Source organism: Somniosus microcephalus, chromosome 3 (assembly GCF_052327205.1).
Source record: "Somniosus microcephalus isolate GS21.2 chromosome 3, FLI_Smic_1.0, whole genome shotgun sequence".
Taxonomy (NCBI): domain Eukaryota; kingdom Metazoa; phylum Chordata; class Chondrichthyes; order Squaliformes; family Somniosidae; genus Somniosus; species Somniosus microcephalus.
In genome coordinates this window covers 165,557,367-165,578,416 of record NC_140989.1, presented here as the reverse complement: position 1 = coordinate 165,578,416, position 21,050 = coordinate 165,557,367, and the positions used below count along the sequence as shown (strand labels likewise).

The following is a 21,050-nucleotide window of genomic DNA, read 5'->3' as shown; positions in this document are numbered from 1 at the left end:
ATAATACACGGACTTCGGAAGAACAGTTTAACAGGTACTTTACTGAACAAGAGGCAGCTTGAAACTGAAACTACAGAAGCCTGCTAGGGCCTTTTATACAGGGGTGGTCACTGCCGGTACTGCAGTCTAAGACCAGTTATTCCCTTAAAGGGACATACACAACACACACGGTACTCCAAACGAGGTATAACCAAGGTTCTATAGAAGTTTAGCATAACTTCTCTGCCTTTGAATTCTATTCTTCTAGAAATGAACCCCAGTGCTTTGTTTGCATTTTCTATGGCTTTGTTAGCCTGCATTGCTACTTTTAATGATTTGTGAATCTGTAACCCTGGAACCCTTTGCACCTCTGTCCCATTTAGACTCTTATTTTCCAAGGACTATGTGGCATCCTTATTCTTCCTTCCAAAATGCACTACCTCACATTTATTGAAATGAATTTGCTATTTACATGCTCATTCTGCAAGTTTGCTAATGTCATCAATATTTTGTCACAATCTTCCTCAGTACTAACTATACCCCCAATTTGGTGTCATCTGGAAATTTTGATATTGTACTTCCGATCCCCAAGACCAAAGCATTTATGCAAATAGTGAATAACAGTGATCCCAGCACCGATCGATTAATTCTCCTATTACTATTAGGTCAGCTGATCCAATTGATGTTGGTATTATTATTTGTCTTGCTGTCTGTTATTGCTGACATTGCTATTAGACCAGCTTTCCCTCATAATGTTGGTACTATTGGTCGTGCTGTGCCTATTAATGCAGGTATTTCTGTTATTCCAGCTGATCTTATTACGTTTGGTGTTAGAGTCCTGCTGCTCATATTAAAGTGAATATTACTATTAGTCCTGTTCCTATTAATACTGGTATTACTATTCCTGCTGCTCCTATTAAATCTACCATTACTATTAGTCCTGTTGTGTCTATTTGCCTATTAAACTAGTATTACACCAACAATAACAACTTGCATTTATATAATGCCTTTTACATAGTAAAACAATCCAAGGCACTTTGCAGAAGCACTATCAAAGGAAAATTTGACACCGAACCACTTAAGGAGATATTAGGACATGTGAGGTAGGTTTAAAGGAGTGTTCTAAAGGAGGAGAGAGGTGGAGAGGTTTAGGAAGGGAATTCCAGAGCTTAGGGCCCAGGGAGCGGAAGGCACGGTCATCAATGGTGGAGCAATTAAAATATGGGATGCACAAGAGGCCAGAATTGGAGGAGCACAGAAATCTCAGAGGGTTGTAGGAGGTTACAGAAATAGGGTAAAACGAGGCATGGGAGGGATTTGGGAAAAAGGATGAGAATTTTTAAATTGAGGCGTTGCCGGACCGGGCGCCAGTCTACCTCAGTGAACAGTAAGTGAACGGTACTTGGTGCGAATTAGGATACAGGCAGCAGATGTTTAGATCGGCTCAAGTTTATGGAGGGTGGAAAATGGAAGGCAAGCCAGGAGAGCATTGGAGTAGTAAAGTCTAGAGGTAACAATGGGGATCAGCAGCAGATGAGCTGATGCAGGGGCGGAGGTGGAAGTAGGCGGTTTTGCTATGACTCCTGCTGCTCATCTTAATGTGTCAGCCGTGGCTCACTTCTGAATCAGAAGGTTGTGGGTTCAAGTTACAACTAAATGGGGCTTGAGCATAAAATCTAGGCTGACACTCCAGTGCAGTACTGAGGGAGTGCTATACTGTCGGAGATGCCGTCTTTCAGATGAGATGTTAAACTGAGGCCCTGTTTGCTCTCTTATGATGGACATAAAAGATCCCATGGCACTATTTCGAAGAAGAGCAGGGGAGTTCTCCAAGGTGTTCTTTTATTTTTGTCTTATGTGAAGCGCCTTGGGATGTTTTACTACAAGGGCAAGGGAGTGGGACTAGCTGAGAGTCGGCATGGGCTTGACGGGCCGAATGGCCTTCTTCCGTGCTGTAACCATTGTATGACTCTACGTTAAAGGCACTATATAAATACAAGTTGTTGTGGCCTGGGCAATATTTACCTCCGTAATCAACATCACAAAAACAGCTGATCTGGTCAGGAACAGATTGCTGTTTGTGGGAGCTTGCTGTGCGCAATTGGCTGCTGCATTTCCTACATTAAAACGTTGAGCACACTTGCAAACAAACAAAAAAGTCCTTCATTTCGGCTGTTAAGCGCTTTCGGACGTCCTGAGGTCGTGAGAGGCGCTGTATCAAAGCAAGTTCTTTCTGTTTTCGATGGTGGTATTACGATTAGTCTAACTTAATGCGGATATGGCTGTAAGCCCCGCCCATGTCAATGTGAGTGATCAGCGCTGTGGCTGGCGCTGCCCTGCCTCAGGTGCACCGGTTCAGGGACATCCGGGTGTGTGCGGTGTGCGCAGGCGCCGAGCTGCGGTTGGGCTGCCGGCTGCGTTTCCGCGTCCAGAGAACTCGAGCCAATCCGGCGGGGAGCGAGAGCCCGAGAGAGAGCCCGAGCTGGGAGGCCGGGAGCCCCGCACCAGCCCTGCCCCTTCTCCACACCCACCCGCCACCACCCTCAGCCCGCGGCCTTGACCCGGCGCTGGCCGCCCTGACATGTGAGGCGGGCCGGCGGGCAGCGGCACCATGAAGAAGTTCAACATCAGGAAGGTGTTGGACGGCCTGACGGCGGCGGCCGCCGCCGCCTCCTCCTCCTCATCCTCCTCCTCGGCCCAGCCCGGCCAGCGGCCGCCTGACAGCGACATCGTCGAGACCCTCTGCTCCGAGCACTTCCAGCTCTGCAAAGTGAGTGCGGCGGGCCCCGGGTCAATGGCAGCGCGACGGGAGGGTTTGGGAAGAAGGGGAGGCGGCCGAGGGTCGGCCCCCGGGTGATACAGCATTTAGGGGACCGGGGCAGCCTGCCCCCAGTTCTCACTGTGTATATTTGGCCCCCATCTCCCGCCTGCCGGCCCCCATCTGTCAATCCACATTTTACTTCTGTCAGTCCCCACCTCCCCTCCTGGTGGTTCCCCACCTTCCCTCCTGTCGGTACCCACCTCCCCTCCTGTGGGTCCCCTCCTGGTGGGTCTCCCACCTCCCCTCCTGGTGGGTCTCCCACCTCCCCTCCTGTTGGGTCTCCCACCTCCCCTCCTGTTGGGTCTCCCACCTCCCCTCCTGTTGGGTCTCCCACCTCCCCTCCTGGTGGGTCCCCTCCTGTGGGTCCCCTCCTGTCAGTCCCCCACCTCCCATCCTGTATCCTTGATTTTACTGTCTCTGTAGCCTGTTAATCCCCATTTTCTCCCTCTTGTACCTGGGTTTTTCTGCTGCTACTTGTGGTGTCAGACGGTTCGTCATGGATTTCCATATCAGCCTTCAGCCATGGCTTTCGATCCGGTGCAGAAAATCCTGGCGATTGGAACCCAATCCGGATCATTACGACTGTATCCTTTAACTGCTATCGGAGACAAAGTGATGAGCTCCATCTGCCGCACCCAGTGCTCTTGGCACCTTGCTCTACCCCACTGGAGAGGCTTGCCAGGCTCTCTGTGGCTCCTTGCCTCCTCGGCACGCTGATGGCTTTGAATGGTGCATGGGCCGTTAACACGCTACATTTCTCCTGCTACAGCAATGAAGATGTGCAGGAGAAATCCTTTTTTGATTTATCAGTCAGTGGAGGTAATGCCTTGCCATTTGGCTTGCCATTGTGTCTGTGTGTCAGTTCCGTGCTAAACTGTTGTGTAGCAATTAGTCTGCAATTTACTTATGTTGCATTTATTATGGATTCTAGTTATCTGACTTTAAGCTGTGGGGCCTGTGTCTTTTGCCTGTTACGTATTGTGCATATACAAGCTCTGGTAGTTCAGTTCTGGTTGGTCACATGCTTTGTGCTTCATTATCTATCCATGCATCTGACTTGGTACAGCTGCCCCCCTCCGCGGAACATGTGAAGTGTAGCTTGTTATATTTTACAACTGTGTGTGCATTGCAGCATGCTTTGTTTGCCATTTCTCCTTTTTAAAAAAAAAAAAACCAGAATGACAAAACATTGCACCTGTGACTGCAGCATTTATTCACAATTATCTCCTATGATGTACTTTTACAGAATGTAACCCAAATGTTCCACTATTGATGCATTTGTATCTACAACATAGGGATGGCCTATGTTACAGTACACTCAGCAGTTGTTTTTTTAAGTGTAATATATTTTGGGATTATCGAAAACTTAGTGTGGTTTGAACTCGTTTTCATGGCTGGCCAATCCATCTAATAGCTAGTTGTTGGATGTAAAATGTCTCTGATAAGTTTTTTAAAAATTAAAATGGGAGCATATCAGTTTGTGTGTTCCTTGTGTTCTTCTTAGGCAGTCCCTTGGAACTGAGGATGACATGCTTCCACATTAAAAATGAGCTCGCAGGTGACTGATTAGTCCAATGCGGGACCTACAGTCTCTGTCACAGGTGGGGCAGACGGTGGTTGAAGGGGCGGGTGGGTGGGGTTCTTGGGTTGACGTGCGCTGCTTGCGCTTGGCTTCCGCTTGCTCCCGACGAAGAGACTCGAGGTGTTTGGCGCCTTCCCGGATGCTTCTCCTCCACTTTGTGCGGTCTTGGGTCAGGGATTCCCAGGCGTCGGTGGGGATGTTGCACTTTTTCAAGGAGGCTTTGAGGGTGTCCTTGAAGCGTTTCCTCTGCCCACCTGGGGCTCTCTTGCTGTGCCGGAGCTCCGAGTAGAGCGCTTGTTTTGGGAGTCTCGTATCGGGCATGCGGACAATGTGAGTCGTCCATCGGAGCTGATCGAGTGTGGTCAAAGCTTCGATGCTGGGAATGTTGGCCTGAGCAAGAACACTGACGTTGGTGTGCCTATCCTGCCAATGGATTTGCAGGATTTTGCGGAGGCAGCGTTGGTGGTACCTCTCCAGTGCTTTGAGGTGCCTGTGTGGTTAAATGGGAACTAGGGGTGTGAGGGTACCCGTGGTGAAGAGCAGGATCAGCAACAAATCAATTCAGAAGCTCCTTTATTGCTGCCCTTATCCTAACTTGCACCAAGTCCCGTTCACCCATCAACCCTGTGCTCACTGACCTAAATTGGCTCCCAGTCCAGCAATGCCTCGATTTTTAAAATTCTCATCCTTGTGTTCAAATCCCTCCATGACCTTGCCCATCCTTATCTCTGTAACCTCCTCCAGCCCTACAAACCTCAGAGATCTCTGTGCTCCTCCAATTCTGGCCTCTTGCGCATCCCGATTTTAATCGCTCCACCATTGGTGGCTGTGCCTTCAGCTGCTTGAGCCCTAAGCTCTGGAATTCCTGCCCTAAACCTCTCCGCCCCTCTACCCCCTCTCTCCCTTTTAAGACACTCCTTAAAACCTACCTCTTTGACCAATGTCCTAATATCTCTATGTGGCTTGGTGTCAAATTTTGTTTGATAACATTCCTGTGATACGCCTTGGGACTAGTTAAAGGCGCTATATGAATACAAGTTGCTAAAGGGGCTATATAAATGCAAGACGTTTTATTGGCCATTACTGAACCGTCAATTCAGGTGCCCTGATTGGTTGGCCAAAATTTAGTTATGGTAAGTACTGTAGCCCTGTCTGCAATCAATACTCGCTCTGTTAGGATTTTTCTATCATAGACCTTATCCCTTTTTAATATTTAAAGCTGAAACCATCCCCATCCACATCATTTGACTCTGAACAAGAGAAAGTCACAGTTCATTTTGTTCTGATGCTCTTCTCCAAGAGCACCCACTGCCTGTAAAAATTGTCATTTATTCTTTGGGAATTACTACTGTTAAGCAAATTATTCACCCTAGCCTGTCTAAAACTACAATCATTCAGTTTCTTCTGTTTGTCTTCTATTCCAAATGCTTAGCTCCAGAATGGTTCCACATCACTAATTTTGTTCGCTTAATAATCTAACCTTTCTTAATTTAATTTGCGATTATACTTTTCCACATTCACTACGTTTCTGAAATTTTCTCTCTCCTCCTTCACGACCAGTTGACTCCAATTATTTGCTTCTGCAGTTTATTCTCTCCCTCTGAAATGGTAACCAAAAATGATCTCCATTTTTAATCTGATCTAGGTTCCCTTTCTATTGCTCCTCTATGAAGTGGCCAAAGCAGTTCCACGACTGTCGGGTTTTAATCTTAAAAGCACTGTGCTCCACACTAACGCAAGCAAATTATTCAGCTGCCTCAGTTAGGAGTGACATAGGGTTTAAAACAAACATTAGCTTTCCAGTTTGCCTTCCCTCCTCTCCTGAAGAGACGCTGACTCTCACCAGGGCTCTGCGCCCGGGGGGTGCTGACTCCCGCTGGGACCCGCGGGGCGCTGACTCCTAGGGGTTAGTGGCTCTGGGCTTCATGGCCCAGGGGCGCTGACTCCTAGGGGTTAGTGGCCCAGGGGTGCTGACTCTTGCTGGGATTCGGGGCCCAGGGGCGCTGACTCTCGCTGGGGTTCGGGGCCCATGGGTACTGGCTCTCGCTGGGGTTAAGGGCCTTGGGGCGCTGCGGTTTGGGGCCCAGGGGTGCTGACTCTCGCTGGGGTTAGGGGCCTTGGGGTGCTGCGGGTCGGGGCCCAGGGGCGCTGACTCTCACTGGGGTTAGGGGCCTTGGGGTGCTGTGGGTCGGGGCCCAGGGGCGCTGACTCTCGCTGGGGTTTGGGGCCCATGAGTACTGTCTTTCGCTGGGGTTAGGGGCCTTGGGCGCTGCGGTTCAGGGCGCGCGTGGCCCTGGGGCGCTGACTCTTGCTGAGAGGGTCGGGGCCCAGGATCGCTGGCCCTCTTTGGGTGTCGGAGTCCAGAGTCGCGGGCCTTCTCCGGGGCCCAGGGGTGCTGGCCCCCTCCAGAATACAGTTCCGCTTTTCTGCTGTGAACATGGATCATGAGTGTTGGCAGGCCTGTCCTCATACAAGACAATACATGCACACTTCCAAGTAGGTGATTGGATAGCAATCATTAGCAGCCCATGCAGTGTTTTTTAATCCTACCCTAGGAACACAGGCCAATTGCAGTTCCTCCCTTGTCATCCTCGGTTAACTCGATACCATCCAGGTTAGTTATTTGCCACAGACCAGGAGGTCACCTGTCCAGTCTGTGGCCAGTAACCATCACCTCTCTTCCCACTTCAGATTTCCCACCAAGCTGTCACTTTTTAAAATTCAATTTTAATTATAGTGTTGGAATCACAGTGAGAAAATTCAGTTTAATTTTGGTATAAACTATTAAAATCAACTTTGAGTGTTAATTGAAGCTGCTTTGAAGACCGAGTGAAGCAGGATTATGCAAATTAAAATAACATTCAACACCCTGTACCTCTACAGATGTGGTTTAAATAGGCTTTGTTATTTTAGGTGCTGCTTTAATGGTTGTGGTTGGAGAAATAATAAACCTGATTTGAATGTAAGAGAGGACTAACTTTTTATACCTATGTGGCCAGCATGCACTGTTTTTTTATTTTATAAAATCTTTTTTATTTTCTTAAGCACTTTCCTTTTCTCCCCTCTTACTCCTCCTTCCCCCAACCCCCTCCAAGACTAACAGCAGATGGGAGGGTGATGTGTTCCTAAGCTTTTGCTAAGGTTTGGAGCTTGCTGCTAAGAGATGCACAAGCACCTCGGGGATGATTCTGCATCACTTTCTCTCGCTCCCCTAATCTACCTTTCTTTCTCTCCCTTTATTTCTCCCTCTTCCCCCCCCGTCATGTTGCAGTGATGAGGATTGCACTTACTTCCCATCAGTCTGCAAAAGAAAATCTAATGGCAATGGAGCAGGGAGTTGGAGTGAGTGTGCCATGGCACAAAGTGGGAGGGGTGCAAAGTGGTAACCAGGAGAGTTGTGAATAACCAGATGATAAGTTTAAAAACAAGTATGTGTAAAGGATATTTCTTAATTCTGAGAAGTTACACATACTTGCAGATCAGGACGGTGGTTGCGTAAACGAATGGAAGTGAAATCGAAACTGGTTTGCGTGTACTGTACTTGGAGCTGAGGAGTTAAGACAGGGCAAATTGTGAATATTTGCTAATTGAGGAGTTGCAGTAGTGTGCTGGAATTGGGAGCATAGGGCTTGTATGTCCAGGGATTAGGTACTGTGAATGGTTCATATGTGATATATGCCTAGGGATTGGAACCAGGCGAGCTACATGAAGAGCATGTTGGTTGGGAAATGCTGATAGTGGAAACGATGGAGAGTGCAGGCAGGGATTGGACTACGATAATGATTGGGTTTAAAGACAAGAACAGTTGAGTAACATGGGAAATAATGGCATCAAATAGGTTCCATGCACTGATTAGCATGAAGGACGTTACGAAGTTGAATTTTAGGAACAGTCAGAACATCTTCGGGGAGCAAAGGAAAAGGAAGCATGTCATCACCTCCCAGCTCTGTGCCCATCTCTCCTGAAACTCCCTGTGCCATCAGTCCAAATGCGCTTCCTGTTATTTCACAATACTGGGTCCATCCTAGCCCAAGTCATGAATGTCCTTTTTGTGGCTGTGATGTGTTATCCCTCAGCCCTCCTCAATCCTTTAGCAGCGTTCAACACAGTAGATTGCACTGGCCTTTTCCACCAACTCTCTTCCGTTGTCCAGCTCTGTGGGGCTGATGTTGTGTTCTATCTGGATAGAGCTAGTGTATCTCCAGCAATAGCTTCTCCTCCCTTCCCTGCACCGTTTCCTCATCTGTATGTTGCCTCTCTTCTGCAGCAAAGGATCATTTTCCACATCTATGTTGATTACGCCCGCTTCGACCTCCCCTACTTCTCTCAACCCCACGATCATCCCTCTGCTATCAGACTGCCTGTGTGACATCATCATGAATGAGTTGAAACTTCAGGAAAATCAAAGCCCTTGTTTTCTTGCCGCTGACTCTGTCCCCATCCTCGGCCACTAACTCGGGCTGCACAGGACCAATTCACAATCTCAGTGTCCTGTTCAACCTTGAGCTGAGATTAAAACCATACATCCTATTCAACACCAAGGCCACCTATATTCATTTCTGCAGAATTGCTGGAACAGTTATTTGTACATCTGTCACCTCTAGTTTCTCTTTCTGCAACTCTGAAAAGCACCTTTTGGACGTTTTGTATTTTAGAAGTGCTGTGTGGGAGATCCCTCAATGGTGTAAATTCTGGGTGCTACAGTTGTAAATGTTGAAAAGGCTGGGGATGGGCTAGTGTTGAGGGGCCAGCCGTATTTGTCTACTTGGCAGTTAAAGACTTGGGAAGAGGTGCTGAAAGGTAGGATGACCGATATTGCCAGGAAGGTGAAGCAGAGGGATTTAAACCTGTGGACTCTGGGTTATTCTTGATCTTTTGAAAGAAGTGAATAGAATTATGGAAGTAAATATAAGTTGCAACGCAGAAGGAGGCCATTCTAACCCATTGTATCTCTGCCGCCTTTCTGCTAGAGCAATCCAAAACGAATCTCACTGCCTTGGCTTCTCCCCGTAGCCCTGTATCTTCCGTTGCTTCAAATATTTGTCCAATTTTCCCAGATAATATGCTTTGGTCTCTGCCTCAGCCACTCTGTGCAAATCATTCCATGTTCTTAACAATTTCTTGCAGAAATAAATTTGTCTTATCTTCTCGCTCTCTTAGTGACAAATTAGTGGCTGCCCAGCTAATCAAGTGGTATTTGTAACAAACTGCCACGCTTTTTGGGAGTGAATCAAATTGTTGAGGAAAATGGGTTGAACAGGGCAGGATCAGAGAGAACAGATGTTAATGTGGAGGAAGGAAATTAAACCTTTAAGTTAGAAGTGAAGCGTTCTGTAATTAGCTTCAGATCCAGTGGGTATTTCTGGATAGATGAATTACAATGGGTCAGTGGCTTTCCTCATCTGTAATTGTCTTGTAGGAGGTGATGCATCTTGAATTATAGATAAGCAGGGGTTGAAGAATGATCAAGAGGAGGAAGAGAATCACTTTAAAAGCAGAACTAAATCCAGGATAGGAGACAAAACTGTAAGACAAAAGTGCCTTTCATTGACTGCAGCGGTTCAAGACCCACCACCTTTTAGCACAAAAAGTAAGATCTTGCATTTATATTCCACCTTTCACAACCTCGGGACGTCCCAAAGTGCTTTACAGCCAACTAAGTACTTTTTGAAGTGTAGTCACTGTTGTAATGTCGGGAAACGCGGCAGCCAATTTGCACACCGCAAGGTCCCACAAACACCAATGTGATAATAACAGAAAATGCTGGAAAAACTCAGCAGGCCCGGCAACATCCGTGGAGAGAGAAACAGAGTCAACGTTTCGGGTTGAAACCCTTCTACAGAACTGAGAGAAAAGGCAGGAAATGAAACACAAGGCAGTTTGGGGGCTGGGAAATGGGGGAGGGGATGAAAGAAGAGACATTAAGAGATATTCAAGGTGAGACGCGATAGTAATAGGACAGGTAAAGAAACAGACAATGGCTCTAGATGAAGTGTGAAATGCGCTGGCAGAGTGAAAGACAGCTGCCATGTGGGAGAGAGAGGAAAAAAAGATCGTCACAAACCAAAAGTGTGGATAAAAAATATAAAAATATAATAGGGGCTGAGGTTATGATCTGAAGTTGTTGAACTCAATATCGAGTCCGGAAGGCTGTAAAGTGCCTAATCGGAAGATGAGGTGCTGTTCCTCAAGTTTATGGTGAGCTTCCGTGGAACAATGCAAGAGGCCGCAGCCGGTGAGGTCTGAGATGGAATGGTGAATTGAAATGACCGGAAGCTCGGGGTCACTATTACGGACTGAACAGAGGTGTTCCGCAAAGCGGTCACCCAATCTGCGTTTGGTCTCCCCAATGTCGAGAAGACCACATCGTGAGCAGCGAATACAGTATACAGGAAACTTTGTGTTTTCCGGAGGCTAACTGTCCGGAATGCTCGAGCCACCGGCAAAAATCAGGAGCCATTTTCGTTAGGTTTTTTTTCTTCTCGTTGCTTTTTTCCTCAACAGTCAAGGTCTGCTGAAGCTGTTGCTAAGCTACAGAGACGCTTGGACTGTTTAGAAGCTGTTGCTAAGCAACAGGGTTTGTTGACCGATACGGAGCTCAAAAGCTTCCGTATCTTTCAACATTAGCGCTGGTATGTCCGGCAGTTTTGAGAGAACGGCAACAGCTCGGTGCCGGATAACACACAGTTTCCTGTACTAGATTGCAAGAAGTACAAGTAAATCGCTGTTTCACCTGGAAGGGGTGTTTGGGACCCTGGACAGTGGGAAGGGGGTATGTGATAATATGATAATGACCAGATCATCTGTTTTTTAGGTGTTGGATGTGGGATAAATATTGGCCAGGACACCAAAGAGAACTCCTCTGCTCTTTTTCGAAATAATGCCATGGGATCTTTTATGCCCGCCTGAGAGGGCAGATGGGGCCTCAGTTTGACGTCTCCTCTGAAAGACAGCATCTCCGACAGTGCAGCACTCCCTCAGTACTGTGCTGGAGTGTCATATATTGCACAACTAGGAATGTGCAATATATGTGACCTTGGCAACATTGCCCAAATCCCAAGAATGAATTTTTAAAAATGTGAATGCCAGACACATTTGGAGCAAGATGGTTGAATTAAAGAGACATTCAGCTGTAAATTATATTATGGGTTTACTGAAGCACCCACTTTCCCTAGTATAATTCAGTATACATGAGGCAGGATGTTCAGGAAGGATTCAAAAGGAAGGAGGAAGATTAGCTTTATATGTGCATGATAACATTAGTGAAACTGAACTAATCAGAAGGGAAGGCACAGAACAGAATAGCCTGGCTCGAGTTAAAAAGCAGGGTTAACAATTTGGGCAGGGTGAAGTTGATTGTATATTATATTAATGAGTGTTATGTACAAGCAATAGTTTAATCATTGGTAACTTCAATCAAGGAAATTGAAACTTGGAAAGTTCTGACAGAAGTGAGGTAACTGAATCAGCACCAGTAAATGATATGAGATTGCTTTCAGCTCTGTTATGGATCCCGCCACCTGCAAACTGCATTTTGACTGGGTTTTTAAATGATCGTTGTAGTACCAACAGATAGAAGTGGTGGCAGCTCTGAGGAGCTAGTGATTAAATTTAACTTTACCTGGAAATCAGAACAATGAACTGTCAAGAGTACAATGTTGAATATATCTAAGAAAAATTAATGTGAGATGAAATGTAAGTTAGAGGGAGTTAGGACTTGTTTTTGTTTTTTGAAAGTGGTGAATTTAAAGATAAAATAGTTGAAGCATGAATAAAAATAACTTGCTTGTAGCGCACCAATATCTTGGAGCATCTTGAAATCAGTGTGGTTCAGGCCCGTGATAATATTCAACAGCGATTAGTGACTTCAACATCGATATCGGTGAAGTCCTAATCAGGCTCAAACAACTTAAAACAAATGCAATGCTAGGAATGGGTGGTATTTATAATAGGGTGCACACATGGGATGAGATTTATGAAGTGCTGACAAGTAGCAATGGAGAGTTGATGAATGAATGCTGAGAAGGTCCTGCTTTATGAGGAATAAGTTAATGTAACCCCTGTTCAAAATAAAAGTGGCAAAATGGACTCATTAGACTTGCATCAGTATCAGGTAAAATAATGGAAATCAATATTGGGAGTGTTCTTCAGAATTATTAGTCTAGTAGTAATTTACTAAATAGCTATTGTGGCTTCTGAAGGGCAAGATCCTGCCTAACCAACCTTTGTTGACTTTTTTTTGGAGAAAGTGACTTCCCAATTAGACTGTGGAAAGTTTTGTGAACTTGAGCTCATCCAAAACTCTGCCTGTATCCTAACTCGCACCAAGTCCCGTTCACCCATCATCCTGTGCTCGCTGTCCTACATTGGCTCCCGGTCCGGCAATGCCTTGATTTTAAAATTCTCATCCTTGTTTTCAAATCCCTCCATGGCCTCACCCCTCCCTATCTCTATAACCTCCTCCAGCCCTACAACCCTCAGATCTCTGCGTTCCTTCACTTCTGGCCCCTTGCACATTCCTGATTCTAATCGCTCCACCATTGGTGGCTGTGCCTCCAGCTGCCTCAGTCCTAAGCTCTGGAATTCCCTCCCTAAACCTCTCGGCCCATCATGCCTGTGCCTGCTCTTCAGTAGAGCTATCCAATTAGTCGTACTCCCCTGCTCTTTCTCCTTAGCCTTGGAACTTTTTTTCCTTCAAGTATTTATCCAATTCGCTTGAATGTTACTATTGAATCTGCTTCCACCACCCTTTCAGGTACTGCATTCCAGATCATCATAACTCGCTGTGTAAGAATTGTTTCCTCGTGTCACCTCTGGTTCTTTTGCCAATCACCTTAAATCTGTGTCCTCTGATTACTGACCCTTCTGCCATTGGAAACAATTTCTCCTTATTTAGTCTATCAAAACCATTCATGATTTTGAATGCCTCTATCAAATCTCCTCTTAACTTTCTCTGCTCTAAGGAGGACAACCCTAGCTTCTCCAGCCTCTCCACATAACTGAAGTCCCTCATCCCTGGTACAATCCTAGTAAATCTCTTCTGCACCCTCTCTCAGGCCCTGAGATCCTTCCTAAAGTGTGGTGCCCAGAATTCAATAAAATACACCAGCTGAGGCCTAACCAGTGTTTTAGAGGTTTAGCATAACTTCCTTGAATTTGTACTCCGTCCCTCTATTAATACATCCAAGGATCCCATGTGCTTTTTTAACATCCTTCTTAACTTGGCCTGCCACCTTCAAAGATTTGTGTACATACATCCCCAGGCGCCTCTGTTCCTGCACACCCTTTAAAATTGTGCCATTTAGTTCATATTGCCTCTCCTCCTTCTTCCCACCAAAATGTATCACTACACACAGCTCTGTTAAATTTCATCTGCCCATTTCACCAGTCTATCTCTGTCCACTTGGTCTGTTACTATCCTCCTCATTGTTTACTACATTTCCGAGTTTCATGTCCTCTGCAAGCTTTGACATTATGCCTTGTATACCAAAGTCCAGGTCATTAATATATATCAAAAAGAGCAGTGGTCCTAATATTGACCCCTGGGGAACACCACTGTATCCCTCCCTGCAGTCTGAAAAACAACCATTCACCACATCAACGTAAGCTTGAGGAACAGCACCTCATCTTTCTATGAGGCACTATACAGCCTTCTGGACTCAACATTGAGTTCAATAATTTCAGACTATAACCTCTGCCCCTATTTTTTCAGGCAGCAGCTGTTGATGACTCTCCATCCCCATTTACAGTGTTTAACCACTCCTGCCTTCCACCCTATCACAGACCGGTCCTTTTGTTCTTTCTCTCTTCCCCCCCCCCCACCCTTTCACCCTTTCCCTGCCTCTGCACCTGCTTAAAACCTGTTACATCTCTAACATTTTCCAGTTCTGATGAAGGGTCACAGACATGGAACGTTAATTCTGTTTCTTCACGGATGCTGCCTGACCTGCTGAGTGTTTCCAGCATTTTCTGTTATTTCATTCACCATTACTCTGCTTTCTGTCCCTTAGCCAATTTTGTATCCATGCTGCCACTGTCCCTTTAATCCCTTGGGCTTTAATTTTGCTAACCAGTCTATTATGTGGTACTTTGTCAAACGCCTTTTGCAAGTCCATGTACACAACATCAATCACACTACCCTTAACCCCCTCGTGTGAAGCGCCTTGAGACGTTTTACTATGTTAACGATGCTATATAAATGCAAGTTGTCATTTATGATGTGATGCACCTGGCCTCTCAAAAAATATTTGACAACAGTTCCACAAGAAAGGCTGCCACAGAAGCCTGAAGCATTAGAAATTAAAGGAAAGACTTAGGAATGGGGAAGAAATTAGCTGTAGGGCAGGGAACAGCTTACACATTAAGGAGTAATACCAGATTTGGGGGGGGGTTGGGGTTTGATGGCCGATTGGTTGGGGTAGTAATGATTAGGGTGTCCGAGAGATTGGTACTGGGAACACTAATATTTCTAATTTCTATCAACAACCAATTTAGAAATGTAATGGATATTAGTCAAGTTCACAGCCATTATTAACCAGGTTGTTAAGGGAAGGAGAGGGAAATAATCTTGTCTGTAGTGACCAAGGATGCATAAAATGAGCTACATAAAATTTTTAAGTGGGCAAATTAATGACAGGTGAGACTTAATATAGATAAGTCTGTTGTAATCTCTTTAGGTTTGCTGCAGGCTTGTGAATTTTATACTTCTGTCCTGTGCTCACTGTTGAAGTTAAAAATATGTCTTGCTTCAGCCTTTCATGATGTTAAAGACTTGTATTGTGTCTTCCCTCATTTTTTCTTCAATGAAAATAAGTTTAGTCACTTGAGTCTTCATAACTTGGTTTCCATACACTTGATTCCTTTCCAATATACTTAAATCCCTTTTAAAGTAGGGTGACTAAAACTGCACGCCATATTCTAGAACTGACCTCACCATTGAACTGTACATTGTCAACATGTTCTCACTTGTGCCCTCTAGAGGCATTCCAGTACCCAATTTGCCTTATTCATAACTGCTTCAAAATGGTCATTGCTCAGGTACTCCTGTGGGGTCATTTTAGAGGCTAATTGTGTCTCTGGATTGGCAGCTACTTGAATCCTCCCCTCATTATCTCAACAACCTCTCCAAGCTATCCCCATGATACAAAAATCAGGAAATAATTTTTATTGTACCCATTTTTTTTAAGATTGTATAAAACACTAGCAAATCACAACAGAACAAAGTGTGACATCGAGAATGTGAAGGACACTCATATAACTTTTATATAAAAGTAGTGGATCTCAACAACAACAACTTGCATTTATATAGCGCATTTAACGTCATAAAACGTCCCAAGGAGCTTCACAGGAGCGTTGTCAAACAAAATTTGGCACCGAGCCCCACAGGATGATATTAGGACAGGTGACCAAAGCTTGGTTAAAGATGTAGGTTTTAAGTAGTGGCTTAAAGGAGGAAAGTCACATCCTTTGTAACTGTGATAACGGTAAATATCCCTCCTTGTCCTTCTTGACCTGTCTGCAGCCTTTGACACGGTTGACCACACCATTCTCCTCCACCGTCGTCCAGCTGGGTGGGACTGCACTTGCCTGGTTCCATTCTTATCTATCTAATCGTAGCCAGAGAATCACCTGCAATGGTTTCTCTTCCAGCTCCCACACTGTTACCTCTGGTGTTCCCCAAGGCTCTATCCTTGGCCCCCTCCTATTTCTCATCTACATGCTACCCCTCAGCGACATCATCCAAAAACACTGCGTCAGTTTCCACATGTACGCTGACGACACCCAGCTCTACCTCACCACCACCTCTCTCGACCCCTCCACTATATCTAAATTGTCAGACTGCTTGTCCGACATCCAGTACTGGATGAGCAGAAATTTCCTCCAACTAAATATTGGGAAGACTGAAGCCATTGTCTTCGGTCTCCGCCACAACCTCCGTTCCCTAGCCACCGACTCCCTAGTACCATCCCTCTCCCTGGCAACTGTCTGAGGCTGAACCAGACTGTTTGCAACTTTGGTGACGTATTTGACCCCGAGATGGGCTTCCGATCACATATCCTTGCATCACCATGACCGCTTATTTCCACGTTCGGAACATCACCTCAGCTCATCTGTTGCGGAAACCCTCATCCATGCCTTTGTTACCTCTAGACTTGGCTCTTCCAACGCACTCTTGGCTGGCCTCCCACGTTCTACCCTCGGTAAACTTGACGCCATCCAAAACTCTGCTGCTGGTGTCCTAACTGGCACTAAGTCCTGTTCACCCATCAACCCCGTGCTCGATGAGCTACATTGGCTCCTGGTTAAGCAGCACCTTGATTTTAAAATTCTCATCCTTGTTTTCAAATCCCTCCATGGCCTCGTCCATCCATATCTTTGTAATCTCCTCCTGCTCCACAACCCTCTGAGAAATCTGCGCTCCTCTAATTCTGGCCTCTTGAGCATCCCTGATTTCAGTTCTACCATTGGTGGCCGTGCCTTCAGCTGGCAAGGCCCTAAGCTGTGGCATTCCCTCCCTAAACCTCTCGCGCCTCTCTACCTCTCTTTCCTCCTTTAAGACGCTTCTTAAAACCTACCACTTGGACCAAGCTTTTGGTCATCTGCCCTAATTTCTCCTTATGTGGCTCGGTGTCAACTTTTGTTCTCAAACGCTTCTGTGAAGGGCCTTGGGACTTTTTACTACGTTAAAGGTGCTATATAAATACAAGTTGTTATTGAAAGAAAAGTAGAGAGGTGGAAAGGTTTAGGGAGGGATTTCCAGAGCTTGGGGCTGAGGCTGCTGAAGGCACAGCCATCACTGGTAGGGCGAAGGGGGTCAGGAGTAGTGCAAGAGGCCATAATTGGAGGAGAGCAGAGATCTCAAAGGATTGTAGGGCTCACAGTTGGATGATGTGCTGTTTTTGTATGGTCAGATATGTTAAGACTATGAAATGCTCATTGTATTCTGCTAAAATGGAGCTGTATCCCTTTAGGTGCGAGCCATTGTTTGGTCAGAGCTTTGCAGATTGGAATATTCTCATCAATTTCAAGCTGCATGTCAAGCACCTAGCATTTGCATCTGTAACGAAGTGTGATGTCTGGAGTGTGACGTTCGAGTGTGCTAGCTGCACTGTTTTTAATACATTAATTAAAATAGATTGACTACTCCCAAATCCTGCTTTTAAGCCTCTGCCAGTGGTGATTAAATAGGCTGCTTTCATGTTGAGCATTTTAATCCATTTGCCATATCTCGGCCCACCTGTAAAATTTGTCCAAATACCCCTGAAGATAATCTTTTTACTTGCCCACATAGCTTTGTATCATCAGTAAACTTACTTTCTTTCGGGCAGAGCGTTACCAGTTTTAGGTCTGCACTAGATACGCTCTTGGATCAACGTCACCCGTTATCCTCGTAAATGGACCCTGCGTCCCCTACAATCGGGAGGATATTTGTACGTCCCAATATCTAGTTATCTGGTATGACCGAGGGAACGTAACACTAAGACCCCTCTTTGTGTGTATTGGATTCTGTGATCGCTCATGTGCCCCATGTGCATTTTGCCTATCTTCTGGAAAGCAGATTCTAGTGAGAGGCTAATTGTAAACTAACAAACTTTTTAATCAAAATAGATGACTGATGAGAATAACAGTTTTCATTGAAATTCTTTCTCTGAAATTCTTTCTCTATTTCCTATTGCTCCTTATAACATCCAAAAATAATAAATTATGTTAAGTTAGCCCTTGATATAGGTGTAGCTTCACCTTGCAAGTTAGTATTCCCTGAACTGGGTGACACTAACTTTAGAAAGAAGTTCTCTGCCTCACTGACTTTCACATTCAAACTGCATGCAGACTGCCTTTGCACCACAAGCGAGAGAGCGAGCGAGCCAAAAGGTTCAATCTTTACCCCTCCCCCAACGCTCTGTCGAGGATTGGCTCATTGGCCAACAATCTAAACTACTACTCCTCCCTTGGTGTGGGAGTCATAGGAACATACTGTCTGACCAGCTAGAACCCCTGCATTCTATAAATGGAAGCCATTCTAGCATTATATCCAATTCCTCTGTCGAATGTGATAATGAACCCCATTGTCTCAAACTGATAGGGTATGTGAGAAATGCACGACTGTTGGCTACTTTGTCTGGTCCCAGCTAATGGATCTAATGTATGAACCAGATGGGAATTAACCCCTTGCTGTGCGTAATTTATCGTAACAGTACCACCATTATATAAATTAATCTGAAATTCCTCCTAGGCCGAATAGATAATCTCAAACTTGGCACAGATCGTTTTCCATTTGTCGCTAGCCTCTCTCTTCTGTTTCCAGTTCAATCAATCCAAATAGGCAATATTTCTATTCAATTACCTCCTCAAAGAATTCTAGTGGCTTGTAAGGCATGACCTATTACTGCTAATCCATGCCGAATGCTTCCAAGCTTACCTGTGCTGTTTAGCTGTTCATTTATAGTGGCCCTTAGAATGCCTGCATTTATTTTTCCAATATGCAGTTAGGCTAACTATAATTACTGGGTTTGTGTCTGCTATTTTGAATATTCCAACATGAGTATCAGTGCAGTTCAGAAAAAATATAAGCCAAAGCATCATTAATTTCCTCCTCTAATTCCTTGAAGATTTAAGGACTAAGCCCATCTGGCCCATGAGCCTTATGGACATTTAATCCTATCTTCCGCAGAGGTCATCCTTTACTAATGTCAGCATATGCTGGAATTTGTGAAACCTGATGTGAAGAACCCATTCAGTGTATTTGTCATATCCTGATCACCTAGAGTAGATTTACCTCATTTATCCTTCAGTGGACTCCTGTTCCTAGATTGTCCTTTCACCATTAAGGCAACCTGTTTAACAGTTAAAACCTTTTTGGGTCCCCCTTGCTGCTTCTGCAATTTCTTTTTATTTCACTCTTCCTTTTTCTGATACAGTACTTGGTTTGACTTTTGTATGAATCATGATTCTCACAATGTTTTGTTTCCTTGTATTTATAAAGTATTTCTCTTTTTAGGTTCCAGCAAATCTTAGTAAACCACTGCTGTAGGTCTAGCTAAGGTTTTAATTTTTATCTCGTTTTCCCTTGTCCTGGTTAATTATTTAAAGTCAATCCATTTTTCTTCTTTTGAAGTCTGGTTTCCCAAATAAGTTTCTACAAGACTCCAAAATTGAATCCTAACGATTCTACAATCACCAGATCTGTTTGGTCACCAAACTTGATACAGCCTTGACTCCAGCTATCTACTTTAGGGGCTGGATCAGGAAATCTGTTTGTATCTTTCACCTCTTAGTTCTGGATGACACCTGCCTGCCCCCCCGCTATCTGTCCCTTCAACCTCCAGCATGTTGCAACCCCTTTAATTAGCACGTGACCATTTTCTGCAGCATTCCTTAACAGGTCGAACAGTTCCCTGCCCACCTGCTCGCTTTGTGCTGGCAGGCGGTAGTCGTTACCAATTAATACTTTGCCCTTATCACTCTGATCTTTGTGAATGACTCTGTTACAGACCTAGAGAAGAGAGTTTTTATTGGTGGTTGTCAGAGTCTGAAATGAGTTAAAAAGGGATCCGTTAGCATCATGGTAGTGTATTATAGATCACCTAATAGTGTGAAAAAAATCGAGGCTTGGTTTTGGGTAACAAAGTAGAAGGAGTGAGTCATGATTTGAAGACAGAAAAACACTTGGAAGCCGTGACCCTAACCTGACTGAAGTCAAACTGAAAATATGGAAAAGGAAGTGTGCAAGATAAACAGGTTGGACTGGAAATTAGCTAATTTCAGTGGGATGGAAGAGGACCGAGCCCAGGTTAATTGTTTGGGGGGAAAAAAAAAAGTAGCAGATCAAGCAGTGAACCTGCAGTGGAAGATATTTAAATATTAGATGGATAGGGTACGGATTAAATAGATTTTAGCTAAGAGTAAAAGCAGGGTATCCATGGATTAATAGGTTAGAGCAAAAGTGATGTTTAAAGAAAGAGGCACATGATAAATAAGCACGATAATACTGAAGAAAAGTGAAAATTATAGAAGGGAAGGAAAAAGGGGGGGAAACTAGGATGTCTCGGGGCGGCTGCAGGGCATTCTGGAGGGGGAGGGTGAACATCCAGTTGTCGTGGTGCATATAAGTACCAACGATATAGGTAAAAAATGGGATGAGGTCCTTAAAGCTGAATATAGGGAGTTAGGTAAATTTAAAAAATAGGACCTCAAAGGTAGTAATCTCAGGATTGCTACCAGTGCCACGTGCTAGTCAGAGTAGAAATAGAAGGATATTTCAGATGAATACGTGGCTAGAGGAATGGTGCAAGGGGGAGGGATTCAAATTCCTGGGACATTGGAACCGGTTCTGGGGGAGGTGGGACCAGTACAAACTGGACGGTTTGCACCTGGGCGAGACTGGGACCAAAGCTCTAGGGGGAGTGTTTGCTAGTGCTGTTGGGGAGGGTTTAAACTAAAATGGCAGGGGATTGGGAGCCTGTGCAGGGAAACAGAGGAAAGGGAAGCAAGGATAGAAACAAAAGACAGGAAGGAGAAAAGCAAAAGTGGAAGGCAGAGAAATCAAGGGTGTAAATCAATCAGGGCCACAGTAAATAATAATTCTAAAAGGACTAACAGTGTTAAAAAAACAAGCCTGAAGGTCTTGTGTCTTAATACGAGGAGCATTCGTAATAAGGTGGATGAATT

At 45.0% G+C, this 21,050-nt stretch overlaps 1 protein-coding gene across 4 annotated transcripts in view; it reads left to right on the top strand.

Moving 5' to 3' along the window:
- Positions 1 to 2,311: 2,311 nt before the first annotated feature.
- The window catches only part of LOC147121525 (syntaxin-binding protein 5), a 324,726-nt gene continuing 305,987 nt past the window's right edge, over positions 2,312 to 21,050 (top strand). For 2 of the 4 annotated variants that reach the window (XM_085981856.1, XM_085981857.1), the window contains exons 1-2: positions 2,313 to 2,749; positions 3,287 to 3,384. In XM_085981856.1, coding sequence (XP_085837982.1) covers positions 2,591 to 2,749; positions 3,287 to 3,384 — 257 coding nt within the window. In that variant the 5' untranslated portion in view covers positions 2,313 to 2,590. Of the gene's footprint in view, positions 2,750 to 3,286; positions 3,385 to 21,050 lie in introns of all 4 variants that reach the window. The other 2 variants (XM_085981855.1, XM_085981858.1) reach the window with 2 other exon arrangements.